The sequence below is a fragment of the Oncorhynchus kisutch genome, linkage group LG15, assembly GCF_002021735.2.
Source record: "Oncorhynchus kisutch isolate 150728-3 linkage group LG15, Okis_V2, whole genome shotgun sequence".
In the NCBI taxonomy this organism is placed as follows: Eukaryota; Metazoa; Chordata; class Actinopteri; order Salmoniformes; family Salmonidae; genus Oncorhynchus; species Oncorhynchus kisutch.
In genome coordinates this window covers 23,898,466-23,926,274 of record NC_034188.2, presented here as the reverse complement: position 1 = coordinate 23,926,274, position 27,809 = coordinate 23,898,466, and the positions used below count along the sequence as shown (strand labels likewise).

Genomic DNA, 27,809 nt, shown 5'->3' with positions numbered 1-27,809 from the left:
TGGAGAATACATTATGCACCTCAAGCTCCTACATTTCCCGCAGTTATCAATTTGGTTATTGATTTAATTCATTAGACAAAGTGCTCTCTTCCAGACCCTTAAGCACACAGTCTTCCTCTCCACTCCTCACGACCATTTTACAGCATTGCTATTCACCACCAGGCCCCTCAAAAAGCCTGTGGTAATCTCCATTACTTCAGCTGTCCCAAAGCTGTAACTCACCCACTGTCTGAAGGCTCAGCAACTTATAGAAGGGAACTGGGACTAAGAGGCCCTGGCCTCTCTTCTTCCCCCAAAAACTGGCAACCTTTAGCATAGATGGGGGACGTTTCATATTGGGCAACAAATGGAGCAAGGTCCATGTAAGTCTAAAGATGCTTGAGGTCCAAGTCCAGTGTGAGCAAAGCTCTTCATCACCTCTTCCCATAGTGTAGTGGACTGCTAGCTTTCACTTTCTAACCTTGGTTCAGGTTTATCAGACGAGGACTTTGTCTACAATCAGTGGCCTCAGAGGGACTTTTACTATGTTGGCTAGTTCCATGAACAAGGTCCAGGCTGATGTAAAGCGGCAAGGGTGCCTAGTGGTTAGAGCGTTGGACTAGCAACCGAACGGTTGCACGTTTGACTCCCCGAGCTGACAAGGTACAAATCTGTCGTTCTGCCTCTGAACAGGCAGTTAACCCACTGTTCCTAGGCCTTCATTGAAAATAAGAATATGTTCTTAACTGCCTTGCCTAGTAAAAAGCATGCTTTTCAGGGATGAATTAACACTTTGGTTAAAGGCAAGTACAAACGCATACTAGTAGTAGTCATGGCTCCTATTGGAGAGTCTACACATTCTGGGTGATGTGAAACAACGACATCATCTCACTGGCTTCTTCTCTGGCGAGCTCTCATTGGCTACTGCTGATCACCGTTCTCAAAACTTGTTGTTGCACAACTCACACTACAAGAGCATTGCAGATTTTGTGCCGATAAAATCAAACATGTTTGAAAATATCGGGACGTCTGGAACTGCTCAAAGACGGGATTGCTAGCCCTCAGATTGGGTCTCTGACCGGTTCACATTAAACAAGCATGACGGCTGCACGCCACAAGTACGCAACGACATGGGGATTTTGCCTACGATCTCAAAAACTTGTCTTGGACTGCTAGATCAGAGTGACCCCAGCTTAAGAGTGTCTTTCAGGTGCTCTCTCTCTGTCTCACACATACACAAACACACACACGGACAGAGACTGAGATAGGGAGCACATGTGTGCCTGGGGTTTAATAATCCAGAGGGGGGGGGGTGTTAGAGGGATCTGTGAGCTCACAGCAGATGCCCTTCCCTCTTTCACAGCCTATCCAATCCATCACTGTCAAGGTCCACCTCACTGATAGGACAGTACAGGCAGATGGAGCTACAACAGTCTCCGTGCTCACCAGACCCCAACTTTTGGGTTGAGCAGCTTACCTACTCAAATACAAGGCTGTTAGTATGTTTGTGAGCAGAGAGAGAAAGAGAGAGAGAGGGAGAGTGTGTGATAATAAATCCATGGTTATTGTTTTACTGGTCACATACTCTGGCAAGAGTCATGAATGCTTAATGCCGACATGCATCATCTCTCATATCTCACCTCTCCCCTACTTCCTATTCCTATGATGTCCTAGCTGGTTTCATGTTGTTATTTAATTCCTATGATGTCCTAGCTGGTTTCATGTTGTTATTTAATTCCTATGATGTCCTAGCTGGTTTCATGTTATTTTATTCCTATGATGTACTAGCTGGTTTCATGTTATTTTATTCCTATGATGTGGTAGCTGGTTTCATGTTATTTTATTCCTATGATGTGGTACCTGGTTTCATGTTATTTTATTCCTATGATGTGGTACCTGGTTTCATGTTATTTTATTCCTATGATGTACTAGCTGGTTTCATGTTATTTTATTCCTATGATGTGGTAGCTGGTTTCATGTTATTTTATTCCTATGATGTGGTACCTGGTTTCATGTTATTTTATTCCTATGATGTGGTACCTGGTTTCATGTTATTTAATTCCTATGATGTGGTACCTGGTTTCATGTTATTTTATTCATATGATGTGGTAGCTGGTTTCATGTTATTTTATTCCTATGATGTACTAGCTGGTTTCATGTTATGTTATTCCTATGATGTGGTAGCTGGTTTCATGTTATTTTATTCCTATGATGTGGTACCTGGTTTCATGTTATTTTATTCCTATGATGTACTAGCTGGTTTCATGTTATGTTATTCCTATGATGTGGTAGCTGGTTTCATGTTATTTTATTCCTATGATGTGGTACCTGGTTTCATGTTATGTTATTCCTATGATGTGGTACCTGGTTTCATGTTATTTTATTCCTATGATGTGGTACCTGGTTTCATGTTATTTTATTCCTATGATGTGGTACCTGGTTTCATGTTATTTTATTCCTATGATGTGGTAGCTGGTTTCATGTTATTTTATTCCTATGATGTACTAGCTGGTTTCATGTTATTTTATTCCTATGATGTGGTACCTGGTTTCATGTTATTTTATTCATATGATGTGGTAGCTGGTTTCATGTTATTTAATTCCTATGATGTGGTACCTGGTTTCATGTTATTTTATTCATATGATGTGGTAGCTGGTTTCATGTTATTTTATTCCTATGATGTGGTACCTGGTTTCATGTTATTTTATTCCTATGATGTACTAGCTGGTTTCATGTTATTTTATTCCTATGATGTCCTAGCTGGTTTCATGTTATTTTATTCCTATGATGTGGTAGCTGGTTTCATGTTATTTTATTCCTATGATGTACTAGCTGGTTTCATGTTATTTTATTCCTATGATGTCCTAGCTGGTTTCATGTTATTTTATTCCTATGATGTCCTAGCTGGTTTCATGTTATTTTATTCCTATGATGTACTAGCTGGTTTCATGTTATGTTATTCCTATGATGTGGTAGCTGGTTTCATGTTATTTTATTCCTATGATGTGGTACCTGGTTTCATGTTATTTTATTCCTATGATGTGGTACCTGGTTTCATGTTATTTTATTCCTATGATGTGGTACCTGGTTTCATGTTATTTTATTCCTATGATGTGGTACCTGGTTTCATGTTATTTTATTCATATGATGTGGTAGCTGGTTTCATGTTATTTTATTCCTATGATGTGGTACCTGGTTTCATGTTATTTTATTCCTATGATGTGGTACCTGGTTTCATGTTATTTTATTCATATGATGTGGTAGCTGGTTTCATGTTATTTAATTCCTATGATGTGGTACCTGGTTTCATGTTATTTTATTCATATGATGTGGTAGCTGGTTTCATGTTATTTTATTCCTATGATGTACTAGCTGGTTTCATGTTATGTTATTCCTATGATGTGGTAGCTGGTTTCATGTTATTTTATTCCTATGATGTACTAGCTGGTTTCATGTTATTTTATTCCTATGATGTGGTAGCTGGTTTCATGTTATTTTATTCCTATGATGTGGTAGCTGGTTTCATGTTATTTTATTCCTATGATGTACTAGCTGGTTTCATGTTATTTTATTCCTATGATGTGGTAGCTGGTTTCATGTTATTTTATTCCTATGATGTGGTAGCTGGTTTCATGTTATTTTATTCCTATGATGTGGTAGCTGGTTTCATGTTATTTTATTCCTATGATGTGGTAGCTGGTTTCATGTTATTTTATTCCTATGATGTGGTAGCTGGTTTCATGTTATTTTATTCCTATGATGTGGTAGCTGGTTTCATGTTATTTTATTCCTATGATGTGGTAGCTGGTTTCATGTTATTTTATTCCTATGATGTGGTAGCTGGTTTCATGTTATTTTATTCCTATGATGTACTAGCTGGTTTCATGTTATTTTATTCCTATGATGTGGTAGCTGGTTTCATGTTGTTATTTAATTCCTATGATGTGGTAGCTGGTTTCATGTTATTTTATTCCTATGATGTACTAGCTGGTTTCATGTTATTTTATTCCTATGATGTGGTAGCTGGTTTCATGTTATTTTATTCCTATGATGTACTAGCTGGTTTCATGTTATTTTATTCCTATGATGTCCTAGCTGGTTTCATGTTATTTTATTCCTATGATGTCCTAGCTGGTTTCATGTTATTTTATTCCTATGATGTACTAGCTGGTTTCATGTTATTAAATTCCTATGAAGTGGTAACTGGTTTCATGTTATTTTATTCTTGTGATGTGCTAGCTGGTTTCATGTTATCACAACCCCAGTAACCTCACAACCCCAGTAACCTCAGCAACCTCAGCAACCCCAGTAACCTCACAACCCCAGTAACCTCACAACCCCAGTAACCTCACAACCCCAGTAACCTCACAACCCCAGTAACCTCACAACCCCAGTAACCTCAGCAACCCCAGTAACCTCAGCAAACCCAGTAAACTCAGCAACCTCACAACCCCAGTAACCTCAGCAACCCCATTAACCTCGCAACCCCAGTAACCTCAGCAACCCCAGTAACCTCAGCAACCCCAGTAACCTCAGCAACCCCAGTAACCTCAGCAACCCCAGTAACCTCAGCAACCCCAGTAACCTCAGCAACCCCAGTAACCTCAGCAACCTCACAGCCCCAGTAACCTCAGCAACCTCACAGCCCCAGTAACCTCAGCAACCCCAGTAACCTCACAACCCCAGTAACCTCACAACCCCAGTAACCTCACAACCCCAGTAACCACACAACCCCAGTAACCTCAGCAACCCCAGTAACCTCAGCAACCCTAGTAACCTCAGCAACCCCAGTAACCTCAGCAACCCCAGTAACCTCACAACCCCACAAGCCCAGTGACCCCAGCAACCTCACAACCCCAGTAACCTCACAACCCCAGTAACCTCACAACCCCAGTAACCTCACCAACCCCACAAGCCCAGTGACCCCAGCAACCTCACAACCCCAGTAACCTCAGCAACCCCAGTAACCTCAGCAACCCCAGTAACCTCAGCAACCCCAGTAACCTCAGCAACCCCAGTAACCTCAGCAACCCCAGTAACCTCAGCAACCCCAGTAACCTCACAACCCCACAAGCCCAGTGACCCCAGCAACCTCACAACCCCAGTAACCTCACAACCCCACAAGCCCAGTGACCCCAGCAACCTCACAACCCCAGTAACCTCAGCAACCCCAGTAACCTCAGCAACCCCAGTAACCTCAGCAACCCCAGTAACCTCAGCAACCCCAGTAACCTCAGCAACCCCAGTAACCTCAGCAACCTCAAAGCCCCAGTAACCTCAGCAACCCCAGTAACCTCACAACCCCAGTAACCTCACAACCCCAGTAACCTCACAACCCCAGTAACCTCAGCAACCCCAGTAACCTCAGCAACCCCAGTAACCTCAGCAACCCCAGTAACCTCACAACCCCACAAGCCCAGTGACCCCAGCAACCTCACAACCCCAGTAACCTCACAACCCCAGTAACCTCACCAACCCCAGTAACCTCAGCAACCCCAGTAACCTCAGCAACCCCAGTAACCTCAGCAACCCCAGTAACCTCAGCAACCCCAGTAACCTCAGCAACCCCAGTAACCTCACAACCCCACAAGCCCAGTGACCCCAGCAACCTCACAACCCCAGTAACCTCACCAACCCCAGTAACCTCAGCAACCCCAGTAACCTCAGCAACCCCAGTAACCTCAGCAACCCCAGTAACCTCACAACCCCACAAGCCCAGTGACCCCAGCAACCTCACAACCCCAGTAACCTCACAACCCCACAAGCCCAGTGACCCCAGTAACCTCAGCAACCCCAGTAACCTCAGCAACCCCAGTAACCTCAGCAACCCCAGTAACCTCAGCAACCCCAGTAACCTCAGCAACCCCAGTAACCTCAGCAACCCCAGTAACCTCAGCAACCCCACAAGCCCAGTGACTCCAGCAACCTCACAACCCCACAACGCAATGTGTGTTGCCCCTGCCTCCTGTCCTGCTCCAAACTCCACCTATGTGCCTTACCTGGCCCACAGCCAATGCAATCAGCAGTGATGTCCTTGAGAGTCAAACAGAGTGAGGGATACATCTGTGACACATAATCACCGGGCTCCCAACCCATTTCTAAATCACCCCCACTGCGACCAAACCCTCAAAACGACAGTCAACAACACCCTCAAGACTTATTCAATCTGATATTGACAGGGACATGGTCAACATGTGAATAAATGAGGGCAGATTTACACCATGCAACCATGTCCGAGTTACTACCCGAAGATCCCCACCCCCGGACAGAGACCCTCCTCCACGTGTCTGAGTGTGAGGACGTGTTTATGTGTGTGTGTGCACGCGTGTTTATGTGTGTGGCTGGCTGTGATAAGGCACTGTAGCGAGGTGCATGTTTGACTGTGTGGGTGTCAGCCTCAGGAAGCCATCCTAACTCCATCTGAACTACAGAACACTGTGTGGGTGTCAGCCTCAGGAAGCCATCCTAACTCCATCTGTACCACAGAACACTGTGTGGGTGTCAGCCTCAGGAAGCCATCCTAACTCCATCTGTACCACAGAACACTGTGTGGGTGTCAGCCTCAGGAAGCCATCCTAACTCCATCTGTACCACAGAACACAGTGTGGGTGTCAGCCTCAGGAAGCCATCCTAACTCCATCTGTACCACAGAACACAGTGTGGGTGTCAGCCTCAGGAAGCCATCCTAACGCCATCTGTACCACAGAACACTGTGTGGGTGTCAGCCTCAGGAAGCCATCCTAACTCCATCTGTACCACAGAACACCATGTGGGTGTCAGCCTCAGGAAGCCATCCTAACTCCATCTGTACCACAGAACACCGTGTGGGTGTCAGCCTCAGGAAGCCATCCTAACTCCATCTGTACCACAGAACACAGTGTGCATCCCTACATTTTCCCAATATTTTCTTATCCAAGTGGCTGACATTTGGGGTGCTTTTCATTACAGAGAGAAGAACACCACAGATGCCTGAGGGGGGATGGGGACAAGGCACGGCAGCCATTTGCTCACCTCACTCAAAGGATTTCCTTCAGGGCTCATCATCACGACTCACTCTGGACACCGTGGCTTAGCCTTAGCACTACTGACTGACATCCTGCCTAACAGTAACACCGCTTGCTAAATTAGCCTCTTGAATTACACACTTTCACACAGAGACAGAATAGTACTAGAGACCTGGCAGTAACGTTGGACTGTTCAGACCAGACTCCCTGGCTGCTATCTTTCCCCCTTACCATTTTGGACACCTGGGTGAAGTGGGCAAAAGAGCAGGTGGTGTCAATCAGAATAGTCGGTGTGGGAGGGAGCTTAATGAAATGTGAGCAGATAACTGGGCTTAGTGCTTAAGGTCTTACTGTTCGAAGGGTTAAAAAAAAACATTTGGAATTACAGTACTGGTTTTAAATCCACTACTGTGTTCCTGTATTTGCAGTCATTGTACTGTCGAAATTGAGTTATAAAGAAAAAAAACTCACATAGAAATGACCTGTCACATTTACCATTTAGTTGACAGATGGCAGACAGTCAGCTCTGCCTCGACACAACAACCCTAAAAAACATCTTCCTAACTTGACCAAATGAAAAAAACATCTTACTAGCTGACACAGTTGGCTGCCTTTCCCTTTGGAGACGAGACTTTAGTGAAGAAAGCAGTGAACCTAACATTATTTCACCATGTTGCTACAGTATGAGTAAATCATTGTGAGCAGATCTGTCTTTGGTGACGTGTTGGTTTGAGTTTCCATTTTTTCCAAGAGAAATCCAGTGGAATAACCCTGTTGAAACAACAGGGACTATGAGAACCATGTCAGTGAACTGTGTGGCCCAAACAGCACGTGACTGAACAGCTCACAGAGCACCACGGCCATATTTGGTAGAAAACACCCATCTGAGTAAAACTGTGATGGAGAAAAGAGTCTGCTCTAGAACCTGCTAGGCTGCTTCCTCTATCGATCCCCTAACACCAGTCTAATCAAGACAAGCCCACTGGCTGTATCAAAATTAGAGTTACACAAATCTGTCTTTTGTCAACCTACCAAAAAATAACAAAGATGGTATGTGCCTGTGTGTGCATGCATGTGTGTCATCGTTGCAGCCTATCCTATCAGAGAGCAGCAGCTGTGGTGGAAAAGGACATGGGTGACTACAAAAGCACATGCGTTCCCTCATCAGAAAGGGCGCTAGTCCTTTGAACTTCACAGCTGTCCGATCAAAGAGCATCTTCCTTTGAGATTTCAACAAACAGCCTTGTCTCTGCCAGTCCCACTATCGCACAGATCCACGGCAATCACACAACACGAGCCGATACACATGTAAAAATCACATGCTTCACAAAGGTTACAATCAAGACTACAAATGTTATCTATTCATGTCTCTTAGTAAATTAAACAAAAAAAGTCAATTATTCAGTTTCAAACAGACCAATTGGAGGAGCAATGTGTACAAAATGGCCTCTCTCCATCAAACAACTGACCAATCAGCCTGTTACAAGTGTTTAACAAACTTTTTGAAAGAAATGGTGTTTGGTCCAATATAAAAGTAATAAAAAAAAAGACAAATAACAGACCTTCAGCATGCTTATAAGGAAGAGCACTCAACATGCTCAGCACTGGCACAAATGACTTATAATTGGCTGAAATAAACTGATAGTAAGAAGATTGTGGGAGCTGTTTTGTTAGACTTCAGTGCAGCATTTGATGTCATTGATCATAACCTATTGCTGAAAAAACGTAGGTGTTATGGATTTGGATCCTGTGCCTTATTATGGATTCAGAGATACATATCTAATAGAACAAAGAGGATATTTGTTAATGGAAGCCTCTCTCATGCAAATTCAGTTGAGTGTGGTGTACCGCAGGGCAGCCGACTAGGGCCATTATTGTTTTCTATTTTTCCAATTTACTTCCACTGACCTTGAATAAAGCCTTGGTGTCTATGTACACTAACGACTCAACAGTATACACTGCGGCTGCATCAGTAAAATAAATAACTGAGACACTTAACATAGAGCTTCAGTCAGTTTTAGAACAGGCAACTAGCAAAAGACTGGTGCTAAATATCTCAAAAACTAAAAGCATAATTTCTGGGACAAATCACTCTCTCTATTATTGAATAATGTGGCTGTGTGGTCATGTGTGTGGCAAAGAATGATATAGGTAAATTGCAGCTGGTCCAGAAAAAAGCAGCACTTAGTCACACTGTCAGTCTCTCCTGGCTCAAAGTTGAGGAGAGATTGACTGCATCATTATTGGTCTTTGTGCGAGTTATTGATGTGTTGAAGGTACCAAACTGTCTGTTCAAGCAGTTGGCACACAGTTCGGACACTCATCTGTACCACACAAGACATGCAACAAGAGGTCCCTTCACAGTCCCCAGGTCCAGAACAGAGGCTGGGAAACGCACAGTATTAAATAGAGCCATGATTACCCCAGGTAACTCAAGCTAACAATAAAACCTGTTTAAAAAAAGATAAAATAACACCTTACTGCACAAAGGGGACAGTGAAGAGACACATCCATTTAATTCATCTTGTATTGCAATTTGCACTGTACAATGTATTAGACCTAGATATGGTGTGTATGTACTGATATGTAGGCTACGTGTGACATTGTAAATGTTTGTATTTCAGTCCTTGACTCAAAATGTTCTATACTATGTATATGTTTCATGTGGACACCAGGAAGAGTAGCGGATGCTTTTGTAGCAGTTAATGGGGATCCTAATAAATACCAAAACCTCAATATCATTTTCTCAGAGCTATAGGGCACCATGTGGCTACTTGAAACTACTGCTTTACATTCTCAAGCTCTGCAGTACATGTTTAGCCATGCAGGCTCACATTGGATCATATGGGGTGGCTGTATGCAGGCTAGGGTTTCTGTTAGCTGGCTTAGCCGGCTTATGAAAAAAATAACTAAGCAGATATGTCTGCTCCAGGCAGACATGCAGCGCTAGAAACTTGTTTTCTGGGGAAGTTAACAGTAAATAATACATGGCTGTGAAGCTCAGTCGGCCAGTACTGTTAATCACTGCATCATGTTCCTGCTGTCAGCGGACTGTGTGACGCTGTATCCTCTGTTCCACTGTTCCTGTGGCAGAGATAAGAGGAAAGGTAGATGAGAGGGAACAGTGGAGGGATTGTGAAAGAGAGTTCCTGGAGGACTGGCCAGGCATGATGATAAGTGGAGACACACACCAGGTGATCCATCTCCATGCCTTTCTCTCCTCTCCAGTCCTGATCCCATCCCACCTCATGTCATCCATCAGGAGGTGTCCACCCACTGACTAGGTGTCCCCCGTGACAGCGCACAGAGAAGAGAAGAGAGCTGGCCTTGGTGGAGGAGAGAAACATACCTTCACATCTCAGTAACCCTGCAGGACACTAGAGGTCCAGTAGGGGTGTGTGCTCTGTGCTGCTGATGCTCTGCTGTCATTCACAGCCATGCTACTCCACTAATGGAAGTCCCCAGCAGTGGCACACACACGACGCACACATGACTGATTTGCGTCTTTGATGAAAGCTAGGGGTTTGCCAGTGACATAGAGAGAAAACAGACCTCTGTACCTGCTGGGCCTGAGGAATGGTGCGCTGAAAAATGAATTGGCGTTTTGTAAAGACTCTATGTCAAAGTAAGTACTGCTTGAGAATATTTCAGGAGCAGGAGTGGGAGTCAGCCGGCATTACAGTACAGCGCTGGGTTTTGTCGCAGTGTGAATTAGTGGGTGTTTATCAGAAAGTGTAGGATGTACTTACAGAAGGCTCACTGCTAGACGAGTAGAGGATGGCTTACATAATTAGAGTCGTTGGCTAATCCGACAGAAATGCAACACGACTGGCTTCACATTCATGGAAATAGATTGTGAAACGTGAAAAGTTAATGCCGATGTAGTAACTTGGCCCTTGACCTACTCTAGGGATAAATAGGTTCAACTTTTGCGTGAGTGAATTTTTTAAATGTATTTCAATATATTTTGCTGGTATGACTTGTTCCTTCATCTCGGCTGTTTTGCAAAGAACACAGTGCTAGAACAATCTAGAAAAACTTCCCCTGCAGGTCTTAAACAATTCCAGCTCTATTCAGCTTTGTTTTGTACCAAACTTAAGGCTAACTAACTGGCATGAAACAAATGGCCCAGTGTGCCTCTCCCATTCTAATGACCCTTCAGATAGAGAGAGACACCCCTCTGAAAGCATTCAGTCCTCACTATGGCCCATCACTATCAACACACCATCCTGGTGACACCACCCAAACACTGCCCCAACATAAAAGGACAACTCCAGCAGCCTCCACACGGCCGACTCCTAAGTAGGCAGGATTGTCAGTGATACCGCGGCTTGGCCGAAGCCTCTATTACATGGCCTTTTGAGTCCCCGGTGAGGTGGCATTCCCTGCCATACTGTCGTCAAATAGGGCTGGGCTTTAACATGAGCCATCTGAAGAACACACATCAGACCAGGCTGCTGAGGAGATCCAACTCAGTCCCGTGACTTCATTCACTTCATTGCATCTACATAGTTACTGACAAAGGAAAACTGAAATGCATTAAACGGCTCTTCCCAGACATTATTACACCTTCCTAATTTCTAGACTTGCAGCCAGCCACAGACCTTGTCCCTTTATCTAAACTAGAGGTCGACCGATTATGATTTTTCAACGCCGATATCGATTATTGGAGGACCAAAAAAGGCCGATACCGATTGATCGGACGATTTTTTTAAAATTTATTTGTAATAATGACAATTACAACAATACTGAATTAACACTTATTTTAACTTAATATAATACATCAATAAAATAAATTTTGCCTCAAATAAATAATGAAACATGTTCAATTTCGTTTAAATAATGCAAAAATAAAGTGTTGGAGAAGAAAGTAAAAGTGCAATATGTGCCATGTAAGAAAGCTAACGTTTAAGTTCCTTGCTCAAACATGAGAACATATGAAAGCTGGTGGTTCCTTTTAACAGTCTTCAATATTCCCAGATAAGATGTTTTAGGTTGTAGTTATTGTAGGAATTATAGGACTATTTCTCTCTATACCATTTGTATTGCATTAACGTTTGACTATTGGATGTTCTTACAGGCACTTTAGTATTGCCAGTGTAACAGTATAGCTTCCGTCCCTCTCCTCGCTCCTACCTGGGCTCGAACCAGCAACACAACGACAACAGCCACCACATCGAAGCAGCGTTACCCATGCAGAGCAAGGGAAACAACCACCCCAAGGCTCAGAGTGAGTGAAGTTTGAAACGCTATTAGCGTGCGCTAACTAGCCAGCCATTTCACTTCGGTCACACCAGCCTCATCTCGGGAGTTGATAGGTTTGAAGTCATAAACAGCGCAATGCTTGACACACAACGAAGAGCTGCTGGCAAAACGCACGAAAGTGCTGTTTGAATGAATGTTTACACGCCTGCTTCTGCCTACCACCGCTCAGTCAGATACTTAGATACTTGTATGCTCAGTCAGATTATATGCAACGCAGGACACGCTAGATAATATCTAGTAATATCATCAACCATGTGAAGTTAACTAGTGATTATGATTGATTGTTTTTCATAAGATAAGTTTAATGCTAGTTAGCAACTTACCTTGGCTTACTGCATTTGCGTAACAAGCAGTCTCCTTGTGGAATGCAACAAGAGAGAGGCAGGTGGTTATTGCGTTGGACTAGTTAACTGTAAGGTTGCAAGATTGAATCCCCCAAGCTGACAAGGTATAAATCTGTCATTCTGCCCCTGAACAAGGCAGTTAACCCACCGTTCCTAGGCCGTCATTGAAAATAAGAATGTGTTCTTAACTGACTTGCCTAGTTGAATAAAGATAAAAATGTGTAAAAAAAATAAAAATACCGATTTCGATTGTTATAAAAACTTGAAATCGGTTAATCGGTGGACCTCTAGTGTGTGTGTGTGTGTGTGTGTGTGTGTGTGTGTGTGTGTGTGTGTGTGTGTGTGTGTGTGTGTGTGTGCGCGTGCGTGTGTGTGTGTGTGAGTTCACCTGTCTGCATCACACAATCCCAATAGAAATCTGACTGGCTCAATGCTTATCTGTTTCCTCAGTAAAATGAGACCACTATCCAGTGGGAGTCTGAAACTCCAGATGCCGCTGCCTTCAGAATGTTGTTGAGCCTGATGATGCACTGATAACAGAATAGACTGCTTCTCATTCAAAGAATAACATGCAAATTAAGCTGCAGTCGATCCAATGAGTTGGATCCTGCTTGCTTGTGTAAAAGGAGACGGCTTAAAATTATTTCAGGCCAGGCAGCAGAGCATCATGGGAAGCACAAAGAGTGCTGTGGAGGTACATGAAAGGATGCATGCTAAAGGAGAGAGAGAGAGAGAGAGAGAGAGAGAGAGAGAGAGAGAGAGAGAGAGAGAGAGAGAGAGAGAGAGAGAGAGAGAAACATTCTGTGGAGTGGGCAGAATTCAAGACTTTGACAAGGAATAGAACTGACTCCAAAACATTCTCTGGTGATTGCTAAAAATGTGCCCATTGGCATCGAACAACAACCAGGGCCCAGAGTAGACCTTGTCTAAAGCAGTTAACTGACTTTTCCCTCTGTGGCTGGAGACACGGGCATTAGAGGACCGAGACAGTCCTTTATCACAGGATCACACTTCTGCCGTGAAGATAGAAAGGTTTAACTAAGGCTGCGTAGTTTATAGTGGGGCAGAATCTGCAAGATGCAGGTACTCAGGTGCATAGTGGGGTCTGAGCAAGTGAGCATGTTAGTCAACAGTCAAGTGCAGCAATTTGGAGATGTCACTGAGAGCTGTCAATTTCCATATCAGTGAAAATTAAGACATACAGTGCATTGGGAAAGTATTCAGACCCATCTACTTTTTCCATATTTTATTACGTTACAGCCTTATTCTAAAATAAGTTATTTTTCTTCATCAAATTACACACACTACCATATAATGACAAAGCAAAAACAGTTTAGAAATTTTTGCAAATGTTTTAAAAATAAAGAAGTGAAATATCACATTTCCAGAAGTATTCAGACCCTTTACACAATACTTTATTGAATCACCTTGGCAGCGATTACAGCCTTGAGTCTTTGTTTTGATGCTACAAGTTTGGCACACCTGTATTTGGGGAGTTTCTCCCATTCATCTCTGCAGATCCTCAAGCTCTGTCAAGTTGGGTGGGGAGTGTTGCTGCACAGATATTTTCAGGTCTCTCCAGAGATGTTAGATCGGGTTCAAGTCCGGGCTCTGGCTGGGCCACTCAAGGACATTCAGAGACTTGTCCCGAAGCAACTCCTACTTGGCTGTGTGCTTAGGGTCGTTGTTGGAAGGTGAACCTTAGCCCCCATCTGAGGTCCTGAGCACTTTGGTGCAGGTTTTCATCAAGGATCTTTCTGTACTTTGCTCCATTCATCTTTGCCTCGATCCTGGCCAGTCTCCCAGTCCATGCCTCTGAAAAACATCCCCACAGCATGATGCTGCCACCACCATGATTCACCGTAGGGATGATGCCAAGTTTCCTCCAGACGTGACGCTTGGCATTCAGGCCAAAGAGTTCAATCTTGGTTTCATCAGAAGAGAATCTTGTTTCTCATGGTCTGAGAGTCTTTAGGTGACTTTTGGCAAACTCCAAGCGGTCTGTCATGTGCTTTTTACTGAGAAGTGACTTCCGTCTGGCCTCTCTACCATAAAGGCCTGATTGGTGGAGTGCTGCAGAGATAGTTGTCCTTCTGGAGGTTCCTCCCATCTCCACAAAGGAACTCTAGAACTCTGTAAGAGTGTTCTTGCTCACCATCCTGACCAAGGCCCTTCTCCTCCGATTGCTGAGATTGGCCGGGTGGCCAGCTCTAGGAAGAGTCTTGGGGGTTCCAAACTTCTCCATTAAAGAATGATGGAGGCCACTGTTCATGGGGACCGTCAATGCTGCATAAATTTTTTGGTACCCTTCTCAAGATCTGTGCCTCGACACAATCTTGTCTCGGAGCTCTACGGACAATTCCTTTGAACTCATGGCTTGGTTTTTACTCTGACATGCTCTGTCAACTGTGGACCTTATATAGACAGATGTGTGCCTTTCCAAACCATGTCCAATCAATTGAATTTACCACAGGTGGACTCCAATCAAGTTGTAGATGTCACGTCCTGACCTTAGTTCCTTTTTTATGTCTCTATTTTAGTTTTGTCAGGGCGTGATTTGGGGTGAGCATTCTATGTGTTGTTCTATGTTTTTGTATTTCTGTGTTTGGCCTGGTATGGTTCCCAATCAGAGGCAGCCGTTAATCGTTTTCTCTGATTGAGAACCATACTTAGGCAGCCTGTTTTCCCACTATGATTTGTGGGTTGTTGTTTTCTGTCTTTGTATTTGTTACCAGACGGAACTGTTTCAGTTGTTCTTTTTGTTTACTTTGTATTGTAGTGTTCAGTTCAGTTTAATAAAATGCCGAATATTGGTCCAATCCTTCCTACTCCTCCTCATAGGAGGAAAACCGTTACAGTAGAATCATCAAGGATAATCAATGGAAACAGGATGCACCTGAGCTCAATTTCAAGTCTCATCGCAAAGGGTCTGAATGCTTATGTAAATAAGTTATTTCTGTTTTCTATTTGTAATAAATTAGCAACAATTTCTAAGAACCTGTTTTCACTTTGTCATTGTGGGGTATTGTGTGTAGATTGCTGAGGATTTTTTTTTTTTTTTATATGTTTGTAACGTAACAAAATGTTGAAAACAATCAAAGGGTCTGAATACTTTCTGAAGGCACTGTAGAGCTATAAATAAATAAATAGATGTTTTCTTACATACACTGGAAAGGTACATTAAACGTGTTATTTTCCATCGTCAGTCATAGTAGTACGGCGCCCCTGGAGCAAATGAAGGATAAGTGACTTGCTCAAGGGTACATCGACAGATTTTGCATCTTGTCGGCTTGGGTATTCGATCCAGCGACCTTTCAGTTACTGGCCCAACGCCCTACTATATACCACATCATCCCAAGATGTTCAGCAAAAGGAGAAAGTCCTATTTAATTAGATTTCTCTGTGTTAGTCAAGGTTGGGAATCCACAATTATACCAATGTCCTTGCATTTTCATGATACTATCAGGGGGATGTAGCTTACTAATAAGCATGTTGGAGGGAAGTCAACGTGTCGATAAACCTGTTCTATAGAGTCTTCACTGAGGATTGGAAGAGTGTTGCATTCTTTATTTCCTTTTTTCAACAGAGTGAATCTGGTATGTTTTGAGGAGGAAATACTATTAGATGGGTTGATCTTAGTTGAAATCATGTGCAGACGGGACAATAGCTAACACCAGTTTAGACTAAATCTTACAGATTCCAGCCAAAGCTGTCACATAGCCAATAGTTAGCTTGCAATTTCAAAACAATGTGATAAAGTATGTCTGTTCCCCATACCTTCTCTCCTGTGCTGTAGTCAGTCAGTGGAATGTTCTGTCATTATTACTGTCATAGATGGGGAACAGGACAGGGTGTGAGAAAGGACAGATATGGAGTGGGGAAGCAGAGGTGAGAAGGTCGTTGTGACATGTGAGTAAAGCCTGTCAAGGTCGCGAATCAAAACCAGCCTCAGCTCCCAAGCTCCGGTCACGCAACCAATGCCTAAGCCTGCCAAGCTAAAAGTTCACTGTTAAACTAGGTCAGTGGCAGGGGTGTGCATGTGTGTATGTGGGGGGGGGGGGGGTCTACCTACTGTTCACCTGTGATGCTGGGTGACTTAATGGTGAACCAGCCATTGTTGTGGCCAAACAGCCTGGATAGAGACAACGGAAATGTAGATGTTGTGAGAAGCCTGGCTGGTGGAAGGCCAGGTAATCAGAGAGTTTACAGAGCTACTAGTGAGCCAGGCCACCAATCAGATCCATACCCTCTCCTGTAATTCCCTAGTAGCCCACCATGTGGTGGAACACTGTCCTGCTTTGTTGTCGTGGGAGGGCACAGAGTGGAATGTTTTTCACAAGTGTGCAGGTAGTGGCTTGCAGTGCACCTCTATTACGTAGTCCCCTGAACAGTTTCCATACACCCTCGTTTCCACCCTGCAGCAGCATTCCTGTTTACTACCTACCTACCTGCTGCCGTCAGGTACTCAGGCACTAGCCTTGCACCAGCAGCATTCCTGTTTACTACCTAGCTACCTACCTGCTACTGTCAGGTACTCAGTCCCTGGCCTTGCACCAGCAGCATTCCTGTTTCCTACCTACCTATCTACCTACCTGCTGCCGTCAGGTACTCAGGCCCTGGCCTTGCACCAGCAGCATTCCTGTTTCCTACCTACCTACCTATCTACCTACCTGCTGCCGTCAGGTACTCAGGCCCTGGCCTTGCACCAGCAGCATTCCTGTTTCCTACCTACCTACCTACCTATCTAACTACCTGCTGCCGTCAGGTACTCAGGCCCTGGCCTTGCACCAGCCGCATTCCCCAAGGTGTGACAACACCTCACGGGTGTACTATTTTTTGTGAGTGTGTGTGCCAGGGACCCACGAAAGGTCACCACTATGGTAAGTTAACACAGCTCATAACACAGAGGCTAAGCTAACAGTCAGATCATGAGAAAGATGGTGATCTGGCCTGAACTCATGACTTAAGGGTCAGATCCCTTGTCTAGGGCAGTGAATACTAACTATGTTTAAATGGGACACCGCATCGTGCTCAGGTTGCAGTAAGGTAAGCAGTTGGAGGGAGTCGTAATCCCCCAGACAGCTTGATGATGATTATACGGCAGCATGATGAAATCATGAGGAATCCAACCTGACATGCTGACAACACCTCAAGCAAATACACTGTGCCAATGCCATGGCAGCTATTTATGAACTCCACCTTCTCTGAGTAGCAGAAATACAAGCAACTCTGCTGCTAAGAATAGTAATACAGTAGCCTTGTAAAAAATACAGGATTTCTGTTCCCTTCACAGACTGTAGTTTATTTTACCTTTATTTAACTAGGCAAGTCATTTAAGAACAAATTCTTATTTTCAATGTCAGCTAAGAACAGTGGGTTGGTTAACTGCCTTGTTCAGGAGCAGAAGGACAGATTTGTACCTTGTCAGCTCAGGGATTTGAACTTGCAACCTTTCAGTTACTAGTCCAATGCTCTAACCACTAGGCTACGCTGCCACATCACACTGACAGTCAGCTGGCTGCATTATATTAGCGATCGGCTATAGCCATGAGCAATGCTCTCAACTGCCAACAGAATAACAGTACATGAGAGGGGTGTGAAACAATTAGCAACCACCCCATAACAAGGTTGTTGGGTTCTGAACGGCCATGTGAGATCCATAACTAATATCCAGCCAATAAAATTAATAACCAAGTATAGCTGCAGGGAAGGCCCTGCTGCCTGTGCCTGGCCACACTTTTGACATAATGACAGATAAGGCATTTATTTTCAGCTGGTGATGTGTAAACTTGTTACACTAAAGAACAGCGAGTCAACATCCATTCCTACTCTGAACATGGACAATACAAACCTCTTGTTAATGAGCAGGCTATGAGCTCGCTGAGCTAACCCGGTCAGTGTTAGGGGGTAAGCCCTTGCCAGTCAGTCTGAGCTTGCCCTCCCCAGTAAGTCCCCAGGTGCTAGGTTACCATGGCAGGGCTGGAACACGGCGAGACTGTACTGCACTATCAGGATATTGGAATTTTCCTTTAACCTTTCCCTGGTTTACAATCACACCCAGGAGAGGGACCGACAGGTTGGTACACCCACAGTTAGGGTTTACTATGAAGGAGCCATTCATTTATCACCCAGATCTTCATATGGCTGGGCTTGAGGGCTAAATAAATCACAACCTCGCAACAGAAACACATGTAAGCACTAGGCTATATTGGATATTATATCCAATTAATCTATTTATATCAACATCTAATGGTTCTCTTCACTCTGAATGAGGCTGAAGCGCAGCAATACCGATCAGTCTTGCTGTTTAAACATCAGCATTTAAGTATCTCAATCCATATTCCACACACATACCCACTCATGCATATGCGCATACACACACACCCGCTCCACACTTTGACAGAAGCGGAGTCAGTACCCTGTATGGAGGTCTCCATCACACTACAATCTTAGAAAAAAAGGTGCTATCTAAACCTAAGTGGGTTCTTTGGCTGTCCCCATAAGAGAACCCTTTGAAGAAGCCAGGTAGAAAGAAACATTTTGGGTTCCATGTAGAAACCTTTCCACAGAGGTTTCTACATGAAACCCAAAAGAGTCCTACCAGTACTGATCATGCAAGACCAGTCTTTGGGCTGTGAAGTGTTATCTGCTAGTTAACTCTTCAATTACCTTGGCTCAGGGCTGATGCAGAGTTGGACTGTTGTCCACTACATCTCGACCAGACCTTCATTTACAACTGAACCGCCTGCAACTCTCATTAATAGCTGTTTTACACACTTCTGCTGAACTGAAGAGGTGAATTACTTGCATACTCAAATAGGGAAACAATTATTTCACTTAAATCATCTAAATGATTATAATTTTTTAGGAAATAAAACATCAGGAAGGAATATGTATTTAATCTCAACACAATATGTCACCATAAACTTAAAAAACAAACTTAAAAACCTGTTGACCCTACATTCAGGACACACAATCCATCTACAATAGACTACTTGCAAACCCATTGTTTAGCTGTGGCTGAAGTACAGTATAATGACCTGGAGGATGCTGACTACGGACAAATGCCTGAATGCACATTGAAATGGTAAAGCAGGTGGCGGTGAATATCATCAGGGGACGACAACACCTGGCAACCCAATTTCAACTTCCCTTTACCTAAGTCAGCCTCATCAGACAGTCTGCTACTCTGCTCCTGTCCTGTCTGGGCCTATCCTGTCCAGGCATGTCCTATCCTGGCCTTTCCTATCCTATCCTGGCCTCCACCTGCAAGTCATGACCCGTCTCAACAGGCATGTGCTTTAGTGGCCAGGAGAAGCACACACAGAGTGAAGCATCCCTCCTCTGTTTCCAAGTAGGACCATATAAAATCTGTTTATTTGCCTGATTCTGTAAAAAAAACACACAAAAAAAAACATTTTCTTCTATTTGTCTTTCCAGATTTCTGTTTTTCAGGTTTTCACACTTTTTTAATAGGTTCCAAGTCCACAACAATGCTTAAACCACATCAGCAGGCTCTTTTGAAATGTAGATATTGGGTTGTAATTAGGCCTACCCTTTAATTCAACTGCGCACCAGCCAAAGACAGTTGTATGGTTAGCAATGTTTCTGTAGCGCTCAAGGGAGATTGCAAAGAAATATCTACTGGATTGATGCAAAAAAATCCTGATATCATTCTGCCCAAGAGGCATAGGCTACTTTGTAGTTAACATTTAATAGAGAAGGTTTTAGGGAAAGCCTTTCCATCAACCAGAAGAAGGTTGTCATTACATTACTAACGACCACACAAAGTGGTAGACAAACGAGAACACACAGACAGGGACATTCCTGTGACGTTGTCTCTTCAGAAAGTTGAAGAAAAATACAAATCACTGACTGCTATTTTTCATGCCTTTATGATAATCTTGATGAATGTTCTAATAAGTTCAATAAATTTACTAAGTTCAATATCATTTTGAATATTGTTGAATTCCGTTTTTATGTCTGAAATCTGTGACTCCGCAACGCGGATTTTATATGGCCCTATCCAAGGTATCCACGGTCAATTGAACATATCAAATGTCTCTATGGGCCCTGGTCAAAAGTAAAGCACTGGGCTTTATAGGGAATATGGTGCCAGTTGAGGCACAGCATTGCATGTTCCTGTTCCAGATTTCTCATGGATCATACCTCACAAGTTGAGGAGCTGAATCTGACGTGTCATTAGCTATGTTCACATGAACTTGTCCAGGGATGTGTTTTGTTGACATTTAGAAGGTTGGCATAGAAAATAGATGTGATAATTGCCTGCTAGGGTGCATTTCCATGTAACTATCTTATGTCGATGCAAACAGCTGGACATAACGACATCACACCTAAAAACCTACATTGTTTCCATTACCCATTTTCGCAAATTGCTCATTAATAAATTGCCATCAGTCTGTATGCCCGCCGACCTATCTGTTTCATGTCTCAGATAGCCCGCAAAAGCCAACATGGATAGAATGCAACAACTGACTAATATTTGCCATATTGTAATAAATCTTGTGACAACGTATTGCCACGCTCCGTGCCATGGTGAGACTTGCACTCCTGTAGATCTGAAATAATTGGATGGTGAAACTTGCCAGCCAACTACAAAAGCAAGGCAATGCAAATCTTTGTCCTGCAAAGATACATTATTTTTTATAGTTAACAGAAAATATTTTGCAAGATGTAGGCATTTAGAATTAAATGTGGAGTGGAGCTTTATAGTTACGCGGTGACATCACGTGCCCGCGTACCTTCAAAATGATTTGGCAGTCATAATTTATCACAATACATAAAGTTAGACAACAGAAAAATCCACCAGTCGAACTGATAAAAATGTTGTGGATCTTCAGAACATTTCTCCTATACCTGCCATTTCTATTACACATGTAACAAAGATTTCTTTAGCGACATTGCTTTTGTTGAATAAACCTGGGTCAATGGAAACCTGCCTACTTAGGCCCATAGGCATTATGTTAAAGCCCCTGATGCATATCCCAAAGCAAGTTACAGAATATGAAACAGGCTCACGCTAATGTCCTCAACATCAATAGAGTCATTGTGATGAATACAAAACACGTGCAAAGCTTAATTAAGGACATTATAGCTTGTTGTGATGTATTATTATTAGATTATTTTTTTTAAATGCACAGAATTTCATAATATCATATTTCAAAACCATGGCTAATTTCAAAAGGAAAATGAAAGACAATAATATATTTGCATGTTGGCACAGCAAAAGATGAGTCCTAGGACAAGAGATAGTCGAAAACAAAATCAAAAGCAAAATAAAATGATCCTTATTGACATGGGAGAACACAGCCTGAATATGTGAAGACAACCAAATGCCTACTGTAGTCAGTGTGTGTCTCAGGAGTCCATGCAAAGGATAGCCTTTGAAGCCGATGATGGATTAGCCTGCATCAATTATTGATATCTAATCAGCTGTTTGCTTGTTCCTCTCCCTCCCATACAGTGAGAAAATGCATCCCAAATAGCACCCTTTATAGTGCACTACTTTAGACCACCAGAGCCTGATAGGGCAAAAGTAGTGCACTATAAAGGGAATAGGGTAAAATGTGGGACGCACATAGGTTAGAGCAGGGGTGATTTTCTTGGGACCCCCAAAAACTTTTTGTGTAAAAAAATTATATATATTTTACTTCATGGTCAAGAAAGACTGTAAAATCATCCAGCAATTCAGATAAAAATGTGTCATATTTACAAAATCTGAATCCAAAAACATATGTGATGGTGTCTCAATGTAATCAAGTTATGAAATGATAGTTATTTTCAAATACAATCTCTTTTTGGGCTTAATTGTGGTCAATTTTCAGTGTACAGATTATTATCATTATGTTACACCCCACCAACCATCCGCTCTGGCAAAAATCGGCCCGTGGCTGAATCTAGTTGCCTACCCATGGGCTAGGCTCAGAGTGGAGGGGAGAGGTACAGTGATCCATGAGAGTGCATCCTCAAGCCTCCCTGAGGACAAGCCTCAGAGCCTCAGCCAGATGATGGATCTCTGGGGCTTTGGGGAGGAAGCAAACATTCCAATCCTCAGTGACAAACCACAAAGTCAGGCAGTGACACAAGAAAAACCTCCCAGCAACACTTCTGGGAGATTAGACTCCTTCATCCTCAATTGAGTTGATCATTTTGAGTAATGATCATTCAGAATGATCCTTCTCAACAACTACAAAATATATGAAAATGCTCGTCCTACCTAGATAGTGATCTTGAAGGATGGGTGATAGGCTAGGATCTTTCAGAATGACCCTCATGGATAATGTGTGAGTACTTTAAATATAGGTGAAATGCTACTCCTAGAGTAACATTATCAGTGATGACAATCATCTCTGTAACTGTTCCTTGATTGATTCTCCAGATTGTAGTAGGGCTTAAAAATACAGTAACGTCACAGTGAACATCAAAACACAGAGACCAATGTCCTGTGGTTCATGGCCAGTCTAAATCAGCATTAAACCCTGCTAAGAAAAAACAAAGGCTAGTCTTATCCATAATCTTCTGTCAGTACACAGCATAGCCAAAGCTAATTACATTCATTCCATCAGAGAGACAGGCAGGTGTACTGTAGGAACTGCTCATTTCATAGACATAATGCATTTGCTCTAGTTAAAAAGAGTAGGCCCCCACTCTAGGCTTGACAGGTGACTCAGGCCATATCATGGAAGCTGAACACATAGCACTGCAGTATTCCATCACGGCAGGACAGCTCAGTGTCTGTGTAATAATACACAGCATTTCATTGAAGAGAGAGAGACTGCTGAGCAAAGTGAGCACCCTGCCCGGTGCAGTGGACTATATTGTTTCCCTGTCTGACTAAATCTGGGAAAACAAGACTTCAGTTTGAAAGCTGATATGACCATGCAACAGGACAACTGAGTCAGCAACCAGAATCAAATGAACCATTGACTGACAGGCGATGAAACCACATACTGAAGCCTAAATGATGAGATAAACTACAGAAATGCATTCGCTATGTAGGCTGTGTAACTCATGCATCTCATGAATATAAAGGGTAGAACATAACTGGCCCATATAATGTTAGTAGTATAGGCCTTTAAAAATTTACATCAAAATGGATGATTACATTTGATTAAGAAAATAGTTCTGAAAAAAAGAATAAAAATGTATTCAGATGGATGGGGAAATACTAAAAGGGATAATGGCATCCACCTCTCAATCTAGAACTACTATATGTGGTTCTGCTAGGGTTGTGGATGTAAGTAGGACTGATCTTTAGATCCTCTTGACTAAACTGGAATAGACAAGGTGAATTATTAGTCCTGATGTAGAAGCAGCCGGACAGTAGTGGCAGCAGCAGCACCAGTCACATGCAACCCAGCGGAAAGAGGGTAGCTGTCGCTCATGCACGTCACTGGAGCCGCGTCCTCCAGACTACTACGCAACAGAAAGCACATGACTGCAGCAAGTCTGTGTTCTGTAACGATGGGGTGTATTCGTTACGGAAACCGTTTACCGTTTAAGACCCAACCGGAAGCAAACAGAGCAAAACGAGTTATTATTGGACAAATTCAGGTAGGTCCCTCCCCGTTTCATTCAGTTTGCTTCCGTTTTAGATTTTTTTTGCAACAGAATAGGCGGAATCAATACACCCCTGGTCACGATAGTAGGGTACTATTACAATGACCATAGATAGCACTGTCAACCCGATAATTCGGCTTAACATGCAACACCGCATCGAACGCTACATTTGATGGGGCTAACATCACGAACATCCGCTACGCGATCAGAACCTGATACAATGTTGTCACAGTACCCCCTTTGACAAATATAACTTTCCAGTTAGGGGAACTTCGTATCTAACCGGGGACGCCCTCAATATGCATGTTTTACCATTTGTTAATTATGCTGTACCAGGTTTTAACTCATAATTAATGCATGTTATTATTATATACTTATTAACTGACATTTAACACGGGATGTTCACTGCACACTTTACACATGTGACTTGAAATGTAAATCGCTTTTAGTCTTGGCTTCTGCAATCAATGAACCTGCTCACTAGCTACACATCTAGCAAAGAGTACAATATCTGAGAACGAATGCTCTCATCGCAATCCAGGGTTACATCATAATCTATCCTAGGTAGGCTACAATAAAGAATAGTTGGAATTCAATGAGATTTAGCCTATTGAGAATAATCCGTGAGTATGCTGGCCAGTTGCATCCTATAATTATTTGAAATCTGGTGGTCTAATAACATTGTGCAATATCACATTACGATGAGATACCGCCCATAATTAGATTTTCATTCATATTAATGTTTGACAATTGTTATTTTGTTACCCCCTAGAACACGCATTTTTGGTAGCAAGGTTTTGTAACAGTGGCTCGCTGGGAACAAGGTTTTATAACAGTCTCGTCTGGTAACAAGGTTTTATAACAGTGGCTCGCTGGTAAGAATGTTTTGCAACAGTGGCTCGCTGGTAACAAGGTTTTATAACAGTGGCACGCTCGCTGGTAACAAGGTTTTGTAACAGTGGATCGCTGCTTAACCAAACGATTACGAAAACATAATCGCCTGAATTTTTCACAGATGGGCACAATATTCCGCATTTCACATCATTATTCTCGCAGCACCTGAAACTCAACGGACGTCGATGATCGGATCAAATAGTCATTATCGTTGTATTGCACTCTATTCCCTTTGTAGTTCACTAGCTACTTTAGCCCAACTTTGAACCGTGAGAGGCGCACTGTACAGAAACCGTAGCATACCGGTCTACAGTTGAACTATCTTTAGTTACTAGATAGATGGGCTGGTGAAACAGATGGATAGCCGACATACGCAAATTTCATTGATTTACAATAATATAAGCATTCATCAAAACTCCAGTTTGTAGGCTATTAGCTGGATGGGAAATAAATAGTCAAACCTTCGTATACAAAGTATTGCCAATACATCCATTCATTTCAATATCAAATGCATAAATAGCCAAGTTCATGCTTTAGCCTACCCACGTGCTGAGGTCTCTGATTTGACAGGATTAGTCAAAAATAGTAAAAGTATTAAAAGCAACATAGAAATTGTTATTTCAATGTTAAATGACCGAATCATTTTACGCAACCGAAATTAAATGTTTATTAATTACTATCCCACGTTGTTCGCACTAATAACATTTCCCTACAACTCCACGTGAAGCACATACGTCAAAGGTCTGAAGACGCCGGTTAGAGAGCCGAGATGCTGACAGCCAGAGCATACATGAAGATTAAATTACGCATGCTTCTGCCAATAACATGCAAACATGAACCCTCGGCCAGGTAGTCCTGATTCTGGATATATATAATATGAACATCCCTTACCTGGCTGCCTGAGTTTTCTGTCAGGTAATTGAAGACAAAAGAAGAGAGCTCCTCATCTAACAGTGAAACGCAGTCCGCCATCTTCTAGAGAATGACAGCTGGGAAGTCTGAGAGCGGGTATACAGTTCTGTTCACGTTCAATTGCAGTTTGTCGCCGGATGAGGGCGTTGTCATAGACTGATATAACTGAAATAAAAATGTACTATTACTTGGTCTATAATGATGTGACGTCACTGTTTCGACAAGTCATTTAGATAACTTAATTTTCCTACGAAAGGTTGTGAATCAATCGATTTGTAGGCATATTGTCGTTGAGATAAGTAATGAAAGCATGCTTGGAAAAACAAAATGCATATGAGTAATATAAAAAGAATGTGTCCAGCTGGAATAGGCTCAAAATGCTTGTGGGGACTGTGATGATGACTCATATGGCAAACATGCAACACTACTGATTTGTTTACACAAAAGGCCTAACAATTGAAAAAACTGCTTACTTATATTTGAATATCATTTTAGATTTTTCATTTTGGTCTATTTTGAATCTATTTGACAGGTTATCCATAAAGAGCACACCATTCTGGCCATATGGCCACCACCGCAGTAGGCCATTCCAACACCCATGTTGAGGTCTGTTGCCTGATTAGGTTTTGCAAAACCAAAAGAGAATTGGTGCCAAAATAGAAATTAATAGAAATGTGTCATTTAGAGCTATTATGCCTAGTAAAAATAATATACAAAATCCTCAATTACTGCAGGTAAGAATATTTGCTCATTAAACCACCTTTGCTCCTTCTGATTGCATATCAGCTGGGTCATGTGAAACTCGGGGACAAGCTACTACAGTACATTATGGCTCCTCCCTCCTTCACCTACTCCACAATGCCCCACTTCCTGCATCAATGTACCGTTCACAATTTTAACACAGGCAGCTAGTGAGGTCTTTTGTTGTCTTATCTTGTTGAAGGTTATGAGTTGTACAATTGTTGTACAAGGTTTGATAATTTAATGAATGTGTTTGCTCACCACACACACACACACACACACACACACACACACACACACACACACACACACACACACACACACACACACACACACACACACACACACACCTGTGCATGTTTCCTCCTGTAAGTCTTCCAGCAAGACAGATGAACCTGGACCAAAAAGTGATTGAAATCAAATGGAATGTGGACCAAGCATGTTGCCCAGTATATCGTAGACATGTAATGCATTTGTAATTTAATTTTAATTTTATTTGCTCTAATATGCACTTTTTGATGTATGATTGTTGCTCTGCATAAATTTGTTAACCTATCCAGCAGGCTCTGAGGCATCGACAGAGTGTGAAATTATAGCATAACCTTAAATTATTCAATAAACCGACTCACTGCTTCTCTAACACCCCATTGGATGGTGTGTAGGGCAGCCTACATGAATATTACAAGATAATAATGCATTATGCAGTCCAAGAACTGTAGGTACATTTTAGGTCTTTGAGATGAACGGTTGGTTGTTGGTTGTGTGTCTTGATTACGGAGTTGAAAGCAACCCTGTGTAGTAAAGTCCTTGGGGAAAACAATCATCAGCTTTTGGATTCTCAGACCGTTTTCAAGGCAAAGAATTCATTGAAATATGTCTTTAGAATGTAATTTCTTTCACATAGACTACCTCAATGGACACTATATCACACAGATTGTGAGGTTTTAGAGACATGTTGTATTGCATATTGTTTAACCCAAATTAGTGCTATTCCTCCCTCTCTATGCTGACCATCTATTTCTACGCTGAGTTCACACATAGTGCAGAGTTTACTCATGAAGCTGTGGGCTCCATAAGAATACATGGGGAA

General features: G+C 42.5%; 1 protein-coding gene across 1 annotated transcript in view; it reads right to left on the bottom strand.

Annotated features, from left to right (window-relative positions):
• Window positions 1-26,076, bottom strand: part of LOC109905060 (peroxisome proliferator-activated receptor gamma coactivator 1-beta) — a 93,773-nt gene extending 67,697 nt beyond the window's left edge. Inside the window, exon 1 of the mRNA XM_020502208.2 lies at window positions 25,958-26,076. Within this exon, the coding sequence (XP_020357797.1) occupies window positions 25,958-26,038 (81 nt within the window). The 5' untranslated portion in view covers window positions 26,039-26,076. The remainder of the gene's footprint in view (window positions 1-25,957) is intronic.
• Window positions 26,077-27,809: the final 1,733 nt, after the last annotated feature.